The 14,831-nt window shown below is 36.7% G+C and overlaps 2 protein-coding genes across 2 annotated transcripts; one reads left to right on the forward strand and one right to left on the reverse strand.

The window, feature by feature from the left end:
• Window positions 1-9,492: 9,492 nt before the first annotated feature.
• Window positions 9,493-11,937, forward strand: LOC143587790 (G-type lectin S-receptor-like serine/threonine-protein kinase LECRK3). The gene has a single exon (XM_077068977.1). The coding sequence runs from the start codon at window positions 9,493-9,495 to the stop codon at window positions 11,935-11,937; it is 2,445 nt and encodes an 814-aa protein (XP_076925092.1).
• Window positions 11,938-13,251: 1,314 nt separating this feature from the next.
• On the reverse strand, window positions 13,252-14,192 carry LOC143587775 (chlorophyll a-b binding protein 3C, chloroplastic-like). Its single transcript, XM_077068961.1, has one exon. It carries the CDS (start codon window positions 14,139-14,141, stop codon window positions 13,341-13,343), a length of 801 nt encoding a protein of 266 aa, XP_076925076.1. The 5' UTR covers window positions 14,142-14,192; the 3' UTR covers window positions 13,252-13,340.
• Between the last annotated feature and the right edge of the window lie 639 nt (window positions 14,193-14,831).

Below are 14,831 nucleotides of genomic sequence, written 5' to 3' on the forward strand. Positions count from 1 at the left end.
AGGTGTTTTGTTTATTTGCGTTCGTGTGAATTTTTACAGCCGAAATTGGGCCGAAAAGAATATTGCACGAGCTTTTTACCTTCTGGAATTGATACAGGTTGTTTTGGGACATTATTTGAGTATTCAGAAATTTTTGTGGAATTTTTGGAAATTGTTTGGGTTAAACGGACGATTTTTAGGCAAAATATAGCTGATAAAATGAATTTTTATAAATTAATAAATCAGTAAATAAATTCCAGAAATATTTTTATAAAAATCTAAATATTTTAATTGACAAGTGGTTAAATTTTCATAATTTAATGATTAACGGTTAATTAATTATGCTAATCTGAATATTAAACAAATTCAGTTTTTATAAAAACCGGCAAGTTCGCGACTAGTGAATCTGCAGGAATATTAAAACACCAAGAGTGATCAAAAATCATATTTTTAGACTAATTAAGTAAAAATGAAATTTTCTATGAGAAACCTGGACAATCCGGGTGGATTGTGCGCGTTTCTTCTCAAATCAAACTGTATAAACGGAAACGGGCCCCGTGGCTAATCCGGGACCCCAGTATGTGATCCTTCTTTATAACTTAATCATTTTATTAACCAATACATTTACCGAAGCTTATTTTCCCATAACTGCTTTCTGAAAGCGTAAACGAGCAACTTGGCCCAGCTGGGAAAACGGGAGTCTGAGCCAAGTTCGGTTTTAAGTATTAGACATTGAACAACATCACAACCTAAGCCTATTGCCACTTTCTAGGCGTTCCAGCTACACCCAGATTAGTTATACAGCCCAGTTTAGTATTGGGATTATAATAATATTAAAATATTAATATTATTATAATATTGATTATAGGAACTACTGATAGCGGACCGAACAAACCACGAGCTGATTCAGTACTGAATATCTACTAAACCGTGAGTTTCATGACCCCACTTTTAAACTGTTTTGCGAACTTTTGGGGTGAAAAGCATGTTTGCTTATATCTATATACTTATCTGAAACATGTGATGATGTGGATTATCTAAGTGCTAACACATGAAAGTCCCCACTAACACAGTGATTAACTTCGAGCCGGTGGCTTGTGAATAGTACTATTGGTTTGACAAACCCTGGCGGGGCCAGCACGGTTGCTGAGACATTATCCCGTTTGCACATGTCCATATTTCATTTTTACGAACCAGCTATGTAGTGTTAGACATAGCTACCGGGGCATGTTGTGGGCGGAAAGGGGCCACGGTGGTTGATTGAGCGTGGGAAATGGAGGCACGCAGCACGAACAGTCCAGGCTTCACTGTAGCTTAGCATAATTACATCACATACATCATTTACATACATACATACTTATTTCATGATTACAAGTGTTGACTTGTGAATACTCGTTACTGATCTCTTGAAACTCGTGAAACTCACCAACTCTAGTAGTTGACCCGTTTTAAACTGCTTTTCAGGTGTACCTAAATCGGAATGATTGGGTGATCTGTCACTTGCCTGAAGTGTGTGGTTGATGCTATGTGAATAGAGGCAAGGGAGTTAGTAGTAAGAATGTATAGTTAACGAACTAGTTTTGTTTGTATCACCTAGACTGTAAAACAATGATAGAACGAATAAATGTAATATATTGTAAATTAGTTTGTAATGTTTCTTTATAAACAATGTATTGATATCAGAGGTGTCTGTTACATTCCCGTTTTACGCTTCCGCATTGTGCTAGTCGGGGTGTGACACATCATATGCCGGGTGCAATCACTATCTAAGTACCTAATACTATTGATAGTCCTCCTTGATTGACCCTGCATGCACTAAGCGTTTAAATAGACATGGGTTCCCGGGATACTTTTGTCCCGGGAAGGTCAACCGTAAATCGACCAAACTTGATTTTATTTCCTAAAAACCATTTATTTCTTGTTGGATCCTCACTTGATGAAGAACAGTCCTTAGGAATCCAAGTAAAAACTTGTTCCTTGGTTTTGGAAATTTTGGACTTTTCTTTTCTTGATTTTGAAACTGTTTTTGGTGAATCCTCAGACTTTACAGTCTTAGGATCCTTTTTGATTTTATCCTTTTTGGTTTTCTAAAAAGGTTTCTTTTTGTGTTTTACTTTATTTACTTTGGATCTCACATCCATTTCACTGGGTTTACTATCAGCTTGATCAGTTCTTGAATCAAGGCTACAAAAAGCTCCTTTTGGGGACTGACTAAGCCGCCTTTGAATATCAAGCTGTTGCTTGAACCAGTGCTTGCAATGTCTTGCAAGGTGAGAAGAGTGACCACACACAAAACAACACTTTCTCTTGGGAGTGCCAAAGAACTCATCTGAACTATAATGTGGTTGGTGTGGTGGGAAAGGTGATCCTTGGAAAGGAACATGATTATAAAACACGTTTGTGTAATATGGATCACCAAAATTTTGTTGATAATGACCATAGTAGTTGTTGTCACAGAAGTTGTATGGCTGAGGATTTCTAAATTGATTGGTTGTTTGAGAAAATGATCGTTTATTTGGTGGAACATATTTACACAAAGTATTTGTCTTTTCATTTTCAAAAACTTTGCTTATACTTGAATTATCCTCAGTTTCACAACTTGATATGTTCACCTCAACAGGCCTACTTTCGTTGACACATTTTTCAAAAAAAGTTTCATCACAAACGGTTTCATAATCTAAGTCAGAAGAAGAACATTCATTTTCATTGCAAACGTTTGTACAACTATCATCACTTGAATTTTCACAAAATACATAATTTGACCTTGACTTTAAACTTCCCAACATGGATTCACAAACTTTATTACAAACTGGATTGTTAATAGTTTTGATTAGATCCACACATGATTCAAAACGTGGTTCTAACTTTCTTTTTAGCTTACAACCCAGGTTAACCGTCCCACATTCACCACCATTTACATCACCTGCTACACAAGACACATTGATGTCAGATTTATCAGATGATGGGACCGGAGCAGCAGTTTGAGAGGCAGCAGTTTGAGACACATTGATGCCTCGACACCCTTTTTCTTTTTTCTTCTTTTTATTTTAAACACCCAGACACCTCTACACAAGGGGTGTTTTTTATGATTTTTTTGGCTTGCATGTTTTTGTCATGACGGTGTTCGGGGGAATGGGTTTGTTCAAAGGACCAATTATATATCATAGTTCTTCTTTTTCCAGTTTTTTATAGTTTTAATACTATTTAATTTAATATGTTTCAATCACTATGCATAAATGATACCATAGAAAAAATAGGATTTGCTAGACCAAATCTATATATCCGAAAGGTGCGATAAAGCATCCACTCACCAACGTTGACTTTTGAAGCATTCATTAAAGAGGAAGCAATAAGCACAAAGGTGGGTCATGGACTCATGGTGCCTTTAAAAGGTGGTTTGTGGATTCTTGAACAGCTACCATCGTTCTAAAAAAACAAGGCCACTCAGCTTGATCTTTAATGTTTTTTTCGACTTTTTACTCATTCTTGGCTCATCAACACATTGACTTTCTAGAGTAATGTCTTCAACATCATCAATATTTTAAACATTTGAGTTTTGAAACCTGGTGAGGTGTTTGATAACCTATACTTCTTTTGAGTGTATGGCATGCCCAAGGTGTTCTTGTTTAGAACTTCTAGTTTGCTATGATATTATGGATTGAGAATAATTCGTCATTTCCCTTGGTTTGTTTGTAGAGATTTGTTTTTAACAAAAAATATATTCGCTCTTGTTAGTATCGATCAGTCAATCACAACTAGCTAAATCAATTATGAATCGTTTCATTGAGAAATCAAGTGACTAAATGTAGAGTAATCTAAAGCTAATCAAGATGGGATAAATCATTTATAAATCATATTGCATTCACACATGTAAATTGATTACTATAAAGAATAACAAACGATTTCTTAGCTAAACAAGTTTAGTGAGTTGATGACTTTCTGAATTCAAGGAATTTGCACATTAAAAGTTAACACGTACAAACTCGACTTTGAAACGATTTGATTTGGCAGTTACGTGGATGTCAAAAGGCTCGAGAGATTTCACTAGGGATCCCTTTCGATTTCTAGCCATGTTTAGAGGCACAACACAATCATTATGTTCATGAATTATATTACGTTATACTAAACCATATTACACGATAATGAGTTATGCTTTATGGCACCCCACTTGTTTGACATCACTGACGTAGGCTGTTGCGGTCTACTCAAACAATTAATTTTAAGACTTAAATACCTATAATAAGTACGGGTAAGTAAGGTCGTCTCCTTAGGGACTCAAGGAAAGTGCAAGTTTATTTAATTTATAACTAATTATTTAACCTAAGTGGAGAGACGATGTCAAGCGGTTTTTATAAAAAGATTTAATTAAGACTAATTATTACTTAAAAAGATTTGTAAACAATATTAATTAAAAAACATTCATTCTAGGTTCGGGTTATGTGTTCCATACGTCAATCACAGATTCTCTAGTCTTTGGTTTTACAATAATTGCTAGTCCTATGGTTTGATTTATGATGACAAGCGATACCCTAACCGAATTGTTGACACAAATGAACCCGGACACCACAATTACCAATTCTATGTCTAGGATAATTAACTCAATGATAAGGTTTGATGATTATAGTTCAAGGACACAAGAGCCTAACCCTAAATGTTGATGAACAACCAAACAAATGTTACACAAATCAATAATCACAAACACAACCTTTAATCAACCAAATAACTAATTAAGCAAGACAAATCATATAAATTCAATCAAGCTATAACCATTAAGCATTAGAATCTGATCAAAACAGTACTTCACACAAAATCTTAGCCTAGAACGAACACACACGATTAGCCGGATATCGACATAATTGTTAAAGTACTTATCTTGATGAACATAAGATCTTAGGACAAACAGGAAGCTTTGGAATGATGGAAAATCGCCCTAGAACTCCTCTTTTACCTCTGGAAGTCGTCTATAACCGAATGAGGAGGTTAAAGGGTTTATATAAGGCAAAACCTAAATTTTTGGCTGACTTAAGCATCTTCGCGTATCGCGAAGATGTCCAGGCATGCTTCTTTGCGTATCGCGAAGGACAAAATAGTCGGTTCCAGATTCTGCAACTTCGCGTATCGCGAAGCTGCCCTTCTTTGCATCTTCGCGTATCGCGAAGATGTAAAACTTCATATTTTTCATTTTTCTTTTCTTGAATGCCTCATGATGCGTGCACGTCCAATCTCTCACTTCTCGATCTTCGTTCCAAGCCCGTAAATATCCTCATTAAGCTCCATAGCCTCCAATGTCCTGAAACACGTAAACAATGCTTGAAGTACCAATGTTCATTCGATTATTTAACTAAATATAACTAATTAATATATAAAACTAGCTAACTTTTACCCAACCATCAATCACGTGTAATACAAATCATATATAATATAATCCCAAAAAAATCTTTGTGCCACAATACATTTCCAGTCTCCAGATCTTACAAAGAAATACCGAGTTTTTTTACTAGGGGGGGGGGGTAATTTGATACAGACACAGTGTTATACAAGTCTCTGATTCGATCAAGGGTTTAGATGGCGACAGGTGTATATTCTTGGTGGTTGTTGCCGGTGTTGGAAGCGGGAGAAGATGGCGGGCGATGATCTTGCCGGAGAAGACATGAGACGGTTGTGGTAATAATACATCTTGTTTAATAATTGTTTGAACTCTTTATCAGGTTAACCAATTAATTATTTTTTTAAATAATACATTTTGATATATATTTATATCTATATAATATAATTCAATAAAAAGGTAAATAAAATAATAGAATAAAAAAAATGCCCACGACTTAACAAATGATAACGGATGGTGTTAGTGATTTAGACGAAATTGACAAGATTCATAAAACCTTGATGGTCTATATGCAAAAAAAATTAGTTTTGGATGAAACTCGCAAAAGTGATTAAACTTCAAGGATGAAAATGACGCGTTACTCTAATAAAAAGGGTGGGGGGGGGGGGGGGTAATTTGATACCTAAATCAAATCGCCGGTTGCTAAATGTTTACTTATAGTTTCATATTATTCAGATTCTTATTGTGAAAACTACAAACTATTAGCAATATATAATATACAAAGAAACTATAGAGTTTATGATATGGAGAGAAATAGGAATTGAATAAACTTATTATAGGGAGGTTTCTGAAGCTTAATCTTAAATTATTAATAAAGTGAAGGATTTATTTTATTATATTTTCTTTTAGTTACTTGAATTATAATAGATTTAGGGAAGGATTCCTCATGGTTTCTTTTGGAGAGGAAGTTTAGTAATTGGATTTAAGTTCATTTAATTATATGAAAAGAGTCTATGGTTGTCACCCCAATATCTCGTGTTCGTTTGGTTGATCTGATTGTTTGATCCGTTTGAACCAACAATTGGTATCAGAGCTACGGCTCAGTATCACGAAAAGTTTCGCCTTATCTCTCTTCAGAGTTCAAAGGCTTTGTTCGGTTAAGTCGTTAAGAGATCTCATAAGCTTTGTCACGGATTTCAATAAGAGTAAAAGCTATTAATTTGTTTGTCAATAATTACAATTGGTTTCTTTGTTTTGTCATTGCTTACAACAAAAGAAAACTAGCATATTGCATTTATTTTTAAACCTTGATGTTTTGACATTGGATATTCCTTGGGGCCGCCAATATATTTGTATTGCAATATTGGTTTTAGCGATTAAGTTAGATCTCGGATTTGTGTTGCATTATTGGAACCACCAGTTTTAACATAGGGATTTCTTCAAAGCGTATGGTTTTTGGGATGCTATTGAACACCTACAGCCGGCATAGCTGTAGATGAAAGGAAGATGTACACAGTGTTGGGGTACATATGTCAAACCTTACCGGAAGACATGTTGGTACAAGTTGGCACACTCATGAATGCTAAGGGAGTACGGTGTGCTTTGAATTCAATTTCTTGGAATTGATTATGTACGAAAGGTAGAAGATGAAAAAGCAGCTCAAGAAGCCATTGAGAAAGAAAGATTAGATGAGATCACTGAGAAAGAAAGGTTGGATGCTATTGTTCAACGTTTTGGAAGGACCAACGAGGATGGAGGAGATGCCCCCATCAGGAGGTGTTATGCGAAGACCACTAAATCTTTTGGAAACTGGGTCCACTGGGGCGGGTTCTTTGGTTAGCACACCAAGGCTTCTGGCTGATCTGGTCTCACTGGAGAGTTTTTACTTCGAAGGAGGCGAAAGGCCCAATGAAAGAGTAAGAAAAAGATGTGAACATGAAGACAGAGGGAGTACGGTGTGCTTTGAATTCAATTTCTTGGAATTGATTATGTACGAAAGGTAGAAGATGAAAAAGCAGCTCAAGAAGCAGTTGAGAAAGAAAGATTAGATGAGATCACTGAGAAAGAAAGGTTGGATGCTATTGTTCAACAAGAACAAGCACGTAAGAAGGAAGCCCATGAAGATGCAGAGAAAGAAGAGCTTTGCAAGCTCTTTTAGAAAGTGAAGAGAAAGAAAGATTAAATGAAGAAAAAGAGAGAATTTATTCAGAACAAGAAGAGAAGATGGTGAATCTTCAGGAATGTTCTTCTGACTTAAACAACCTTGAAGATGAGAAAACTGTTAAGATATGTTATCAGAAACAAAGCAAGAAATTTGCTACTGATCATGATGAAGAGAGAAATGATATGGTACCAAATGAAAGGAATGATGCAGTTGGCATGTCTACAAATTTAAAACCTTATGTTAAAGTCAATAATCGAGCATTTGTTGACGAAAAGTTAGAACCGAATGATAGGTTGAGAAGAATTGCCGGAATGAAAGGCCCGATAGAGTCTGACAAAGAAAGAAAGAACCCATATGTAAGTTTTGATAAGGAAAGAATGAAAAGAAAAGTGAGAAAGAAGAACATGGAGAATGAAGTTGTATATGAGATCAATGTGGATAGTTTGAATGATGAGTGTGAAGAACCTGCTAACTAGGTTTGTTACAAACAACTGAAAAGAAAGTGTAAAAAAAACCAATGATTAAATTTGAAGAGTTGAGAGTGCTGTTGGGAATTCAAGACCTTGGCGGCACAAAAATAAGCTGAACAATTCAAGATTAAGGGGGTGAATGAAGGTTAATCTTAAATTATTAATAGAGTGAATGGTTTATTTTGTTATGTTTTATTTTAGTTATTTGAATTATAATCAATGTTTTAAAATCGGTATTTTACGCGTACCAGATTAAGTTCAAAAATGGTAAAACTGGTTGAACCGGGATGTCTCGGGAAGTTCAATTGGGTTGAATAGTTTACCCCGAAATTTCATATAAATGCAACTTCAACTCATATAATAATGCTAAACTACACTAATAAACATCATACAAGAACCAAATATCACGCATAAACAATGATCAAGTCAAATAGAATGTTTGTACTTTGTATATGAAATTAATCAATTACAAAAGATGTAAAGAAACCAACCTTGCATTTGAAGGATACAAAATTGGTTGATTAACAAATCGTAGTTTACAGTGTTTACTCGTTTTAGTTTTATCCACTAGGTTAAAAGTCATTTTTAAAAAATATGGGCCGTCGAAAATATCAAAAATCTCTTAGTTTTAAAACCGGTTTATTGGTTTAAACCAGTATTTTTTAACAACCGGCGGTACGATGTTTTAGCAAACCGGTTGCCTTACTGAAATCCAGTATAACCTGTTTTTAAAACATTGATTATAATAGATTCAAGAAAGGTTTCGTCTTGGAAAGGAAGTTTAGTAATTGGCTTGGAGAGCAAGTTTAGTAAAACTATATATAGGGGTCTAAGTTATTGTTTATTGTGTGCCAAGAAGTCTCTTTCTTTGTATGTTTGTGAAGTTCGTTTGATTATATGAAAAGAGTCGAGGGTAATCACTCCAATATCTCGTGTGTTCGTTTACTTGATCCGTTTGGACCTCGAGTTTGATATCCGAAAGCTTCAAAGATTGGAGCGGTTGAAATCCGTCATATAATTTAAACTTGGGTAATGATGATTAGTGAGCCGAAGCCTTACGGCGTACAAATCCAAACGTTAAAAAAGACAAAAGAAAAGGAAAAAAGAGAGATCAAATTGGCTAGGAATACATGGCTTCTTGTGGGGGCTACGTGTAAAATTAAGGAAGACTGCATAAAAGTCCAGTCAAATTAACTCCTCAAAAAGACTTCAGAAGTTAAATAATTTAATTTGCAGATTTTTCTGCATCCATAATATTAAACAATATTATAGATTCAAGATTTTTGGTTTGAGTCGTTATCAACACAGCGAGGAAAATGGCCTAATTAATGGTGTTTAATTCTTGTTTAGGATGATCATGACTTCTTTTGTGTTGAAAAATGGGTTTGAATTTTGAAAAAAAATAGCATGTTAATAGTCAGTCATTCAACCATGCTTTGATTTGGTCAGTCCTGTCACCTGCAATATGTTGGGAGCTTATTCCCTCACATCCATATATAATCTTTCAATATAAGCAAATTCAAAAGCACACCAAATTCTCATTCTTAATGAAAATGGCTTCCATGCAAATATACATCTATAACCTTCTCTCTCTATTTTGTATCTTCACATTTCAAGTAATCCCAACACACTCTCAAACCATCTCCAGAATCCCCTTAGGCTCAACTCTTCTCGCTTCACCCAACCGCGGTTCTTCATGGAAACCACCCTCGGGTGATTTTGCGATTGGTTTTCATCGTCTTGATAATCAAAAACTCTACTTATTGGCAATTTGGTTTGACAAAATACCAGATAAAACTATAGTATGGTACGCCAATGGAGACAATCTTGCACAAGAAAGATCGAAACTTGAGCTCACCTTCGGTGGACAACTCAAGCTGACAGGCCCTAATGGGGCTACCATTTGGGAGGCCCAGAGTACTAACGCGTCCTACGCTTCATTGCTTGATTCTGGCAACTTTATTCTGGCAGATGGCACTTCCAGTAATAGGTATCCATGGCAGAGTTTTGATCATCCCGCTGATACAATCTTGCCTACTCAAGAGCTCCAGATTAATGGTGTATTGTCTTCAAGAGAAACAAGAACTAATTTTTATATTGGAAGGTATCAGTTGCGTTTAGTTCCAGAAGGTGATCTTGTTCTCGCAGTTGTTTCTAGCCCATCTGGTGTTTCCTACGAGCCATATTATCGTAGTAAGACTGCTGATGATAATAATGTTATGAACTCAGGGAATCGAGTAGTTTTCAATGAAACCAGTGGTTTATATGTTGTTAGAAGGAATGGAGGTTTAATCAATCTTACATCCCATAATATGAAGTCCCCAAGAGATTATTACTTCCGAGCAACACTTGATTTTGACGGGTTGTTCATGCTGTATTCGCACCCAAAGTCTCCACGTGACGGGGTCAACTGGGATGAAGCGTGGCATAGTGTTTGGTATGAGCCACAGAACATATGTGTGGGCTCCACCGGTGATTATGGAAGAGGACCTTGTGGATTTAATAGCATTTGCTCGCTAGATTCTTATGGAAGGCCGTCATGTGTTTGTTTACCAGGGTTTAAGCTTCTTGATTCTAGTAATCCGTATGGGGGATGCAAGCAAGAGATTGCTCAAATTTGTGATGCAAACGATTTGGAAAAGGTTAGGGAAACCTATGAGATGAGGCCAATCAACAATGCATTTTGGCCTTCTTCACAGAATTATGAGCGGTTTCCCTTATCGAGTGAAGACGAGTGTAACCGATCTTGTTTTGGGGATTGCAACTGTATTGTTGCGGTTATAAAAGATGGAATATGCTGGAAGAAAAAGTTGCCACTTTCAAATGGGAGGAACGAGAGGGATACGTACGGGAAGGCTCTTATTAAGATATCAAAAGGTAATAATAACATATCTTGGGACAATGGTTTGGAGAAGGTGAATGGGGATGAGAAGGATCAGTCAAGACTGGTTCTAGTTCTATCAATACTTTTAGGATCTTCTTTGCTTCTAAATTTTGTACTTGTCGGGGCAAGTTCCATTGCTATTTTTCCCTCGTACCAAAAGACCAAGAAGCTGAATACAAGTTCAAGCCTTTTAGAGACTAATTTGCGTGTTTTCACATTTGAAGAGCTAAAAGATGCAACAGATGGCTTTAGGGAAGAGCTAGGAAGAGGCGCATTTGGAACTGTTTACAAGGGTGTTATCACAAACTCATCTTTGGGTTCAAAGTCAATAGTAGCCATCAAGAAACTAGAAAAATTAGTAGAAGGTGATAAGGAGTTCAAAACGGAGGCAAGTGTCATAGCGAAAACACATCACAAGAACTTGGTTAGACTCGTAGGGTTTTGTGAAGAAGGTCCAAACGGGCTCCTTGTTTACGAGTTTATGAGCAATGGGACACTTGCAAGTTTTGTTTTCGGGATATCAAAGCCAGACTGGAACAAGAGGGTACAAATGGCGATTGGGATAGCAAGAGGGATTGCATATTTACATGAAGAATGTACCACACAAATCATCCATTGTGACATCAAGCCACACAATGTACTTCTTGATGAATCTTTTACAGCCAGGATATCCGATTTTGGGTTAGCAAAACTTCTAATGAGTGATCAAACTCAAACAATGATTAGAGGTACAAAAGGATATGTAGCACCAGAATGGTTTAGGAGCAAGCCCGTCACAGTGAAAGTGGATGTTTATAGTTACAGGGTGTTATTACTAGAGATTGTTTGTTGTAGAAAGAACGTCAAGGCGGAAAGTGAGAACGCAGAAGAAATCATTCTAACAGATTGGGCGTATGATTGTTACAAACAACGGAAGCTGGAAAAGTTGATCGAGAATGAGGACGAGGCAAAGAATGACATGCAGAGGGTCGAGAGACTGGTGATGGTGGCGATATGGTGCATCCAAGAGGATCCGTCTCTAAGGCCATCCATGAAGAAGGTGGTTCAAATGCTTGAAGGAGTTATCGAAATTTCATCGCCACCTTGCCCTTCCCCCTTCATTTCAATGTGTTGACAAATGACAATAGTTAAAAGAGAGATCTCATTGTACATTGATTGTGTTCATAATATGGCTATATATACCTCTATAGATAGAGTTTTTAGTTATATGCAGATATCATCTGGTATATATAAGTGATCTGGTATCGATATCCCCTGCAAGTTAAGGATGGGGAATGACGTGTAGCCTAGGTTGTAAGAAAGAAACCTAGGTGTTAGCAATGACTTTCTAAAGAAGTCAACAATTTGGTTATTTGAAAATCAACTTCTACGTGATTTGTCTGTGCAAGAAAGGCATGACTATCTGAAAGGTTGATCGATTGCAGTGACCATATACTGTGTTTTGAGTGGTCGACTAACCAAATTGGGAACTGTCCCAGATACTAACACGAGAGTTCCCACCCACATATTCGATTTCCACATTAATTGTATTTGGGTTGGGTGAGAGTTGCGTCGCTGCGTATTAATTGATGACCAAGTTGCATAGCTAGCTGTTGAGGGATAAAATCTTATACTATTAGGGGGGATAGAGTCACGAATATTTTAACACTAAATACAGTGACGAAGGCTCTATAAAGATTACCCCGAAGAAACTAAGAGAGGCCGCGATTGACTTCATTGACCACGACCGACAGTAGTGGAGAGCAGCAAATTATGCCTCTCAAAGTTGGAAAAATCTAGTGAAGCCAACAGTATTGGCAGTGGCCACAAAAGCACGATGTAGACTGCAACATTGGCAAAAATAGATCGAGAACCACAACAATTTTCCACGTGACAATGTGTAGCGGCGCTTAAGAGGTATGTCGTATAGAGGTGCAGTGGGTTTCGTATAGATCGAAAACCACAGCAATTATCATCAATTGATTGTGTTGCTAACATAGTCACATACATTAGCGGATATGGTCCACCAATGCCTGGCAGCCTGATAATTTTTAAAAAAATTTAAGCCTGGTTTAGAGACTTGAGGGGCACTATTCTTTACAAAAGGGCCATAGCAGGTCTTCAAAACCATAAAGTAGACATAATTTTCTAGCAAATAATTGGTATAACTAATTAATTAATTAATCAACTCCCAATTGTTTTGTTTTTTGCTTAGGAAGTAAGTTTGTCATATGTAAGTTGACAAACTTATCCTTACTTCCCTGTTTGTTCTATCAAAAATGTAAGGCGAATCTGTAAGTTTTTATAAATCCTGTTAAAATGTTATTTAAAGATACAAAGATAGCTATTCTCAAACCTGGAGTTATTTTTTAACAAAAGTTACTCATATATATTTTGAAAATTTGGATCGAATTGCATAACAGTTGGGATGGGAAAATGAAAATATAAGTTAATGAAACTGAAACTTTTTTCATTAATAATGAGCAACAATGTGAATATTCAACATTAATTTACAAGGAACTTTATATGTCAAATATTTCACTTTCCGGGGACAAAGTTTGTAGCATAAGCCCATGCATTGTTGGCAACAGGATCCGCGAGGTGGTCAGCCAAGTTCTCCAACGGTCCCTTTCCGGTCACGATGGCTTGAACAAAGAACCCGAACATAGAGAACATGGCTAGTCTACCATTCTTGAGCTCCTTCACCTTCAACTCAGCAAATGCCTCCGGGTCATCAGCAAGGCCCAACGGGTCAAAGCTACCACCGGGGTATAGCGGGTCAACAACCTCACCCAACGGCCCACCAGCAATTCTGTATCCCTCAACCGCACCCATCAAGATCACTTGGGTGGCCCAAATGGCCAAGATGCTTTGTGCATGGATCAAATTTGGGTTTCCCAAGTAATCAAGCCCACCTTCGCTAAAGATTTGGGACCCGGCCTTGAACCACACGGCCTCACCAAACTTAACACCGTTGCGGGCCAAGAGCTCTGGGAAGACGCACCCAAGAGCCCCGAGCATGGCCCATCTGGAGTGGATGACCTCAAGCTCACGGTTCTTGGCAAATGTCTCTGGGTCAGCAGAAAGCCCAGCAGTGTCCCAACTGTAGTCACCTGGGAATTCACCAGTAAGGTATGATGGAGCTTCACCAGAGAATGGGCCCAAGTACTTGACACGGTCTGGGCCGTACCATGGGCTTCCTGATGGTGCAACCTTCTTGGGTGCTGAGGTTTTCCTCATGGAAACCCGTCCGTTTCCGAAAATTTCAGAACCGGATGGAGCGGTTTTCACGGCTTGGCCGGTGAAAAGAGATGAGAGAGCCATGGATGAAACAGCCATTGAAATGAGAAAATGTGTTATTGAGGGAGGTTAACTGCTTGAGTTTTATGAGTTATTGAAGGTGGTATAAATAGTATTGTTGATTTTAAGTTTTCTTATCACCAATATCTCTTTCTTGATTCTGATTGGCCAGTGATATCTTCAATCGCTAATTTTAAAGAACCAATCCAAACAAGACATGTGTATATTTTTTGTTTCCATAAGAGATTTTCTATCCGGAAAATTAGCTACTTGTATTTTCAATTTTTCATTCAGTTCTAAGAATTATGTGACTATAGAGGTCAAAGGTAGACTGGTTTGAAGGTGTAAACAAGCAAGTTTGCTCATAAGCTACTTCAGATCGCTCGTTAAAAGCTTGAATCAATCAAAATTAAATGTCGAGTCTAAAAAAAAGTTTGCATAATAAACGATCTCGAGTAGACTGCCGAGTATAAACGAGCCTATTATTAATTAATTTTAGTAAACATAAAGTTATAAAATTATAATTACTCAATGTAAAACTCTAATAAATTAACCTAAAAATATATATTTTTTGTTTTTATATATACATTATAATTATAAATATAAATGAAAAATTATAAACACTATATTTATAACTTTATAAATGCATTTTCATTTTTTTTCTTAATAAACTAATAATAAACGAGCTGAAACTTGAAAAACTACTCACAAACCAAGCTTTTCGTAACT

Source organism: Bidens hawaiensis, unplaced genomic scaffold, assembly GCF_021521415.1.
Source record: "Bidens hawaiensis isolate Kalapana, Puna unplaced genomic scaffold, B.hawaiensis_p1.1 tig00035875_1, whole genome shotgun sequence".
Classification (NCBI taxonomy): Eukaryota; Viridiplantae; Streptophyta; class Magnoliopsida; order Asterales; family Asteraceae; genus Bidens; species Bidens hawaiensis.

Coding starts and splice junctions, on each gene's coding strand:
- LOC143587775 (XM_077068961.1), bottom strand. CDS start 14,141: ATGGCTGTTTCATCCATGGCTCTCTCATCTCTTTTCACCGGCCAAGCC.
- LOC143587790 (XM_077068977.1), top strand. CDS start 9,493: ATGGCTTCCATGCAAATATACATCTATAACCTTCTCTCTCTATTTTGT.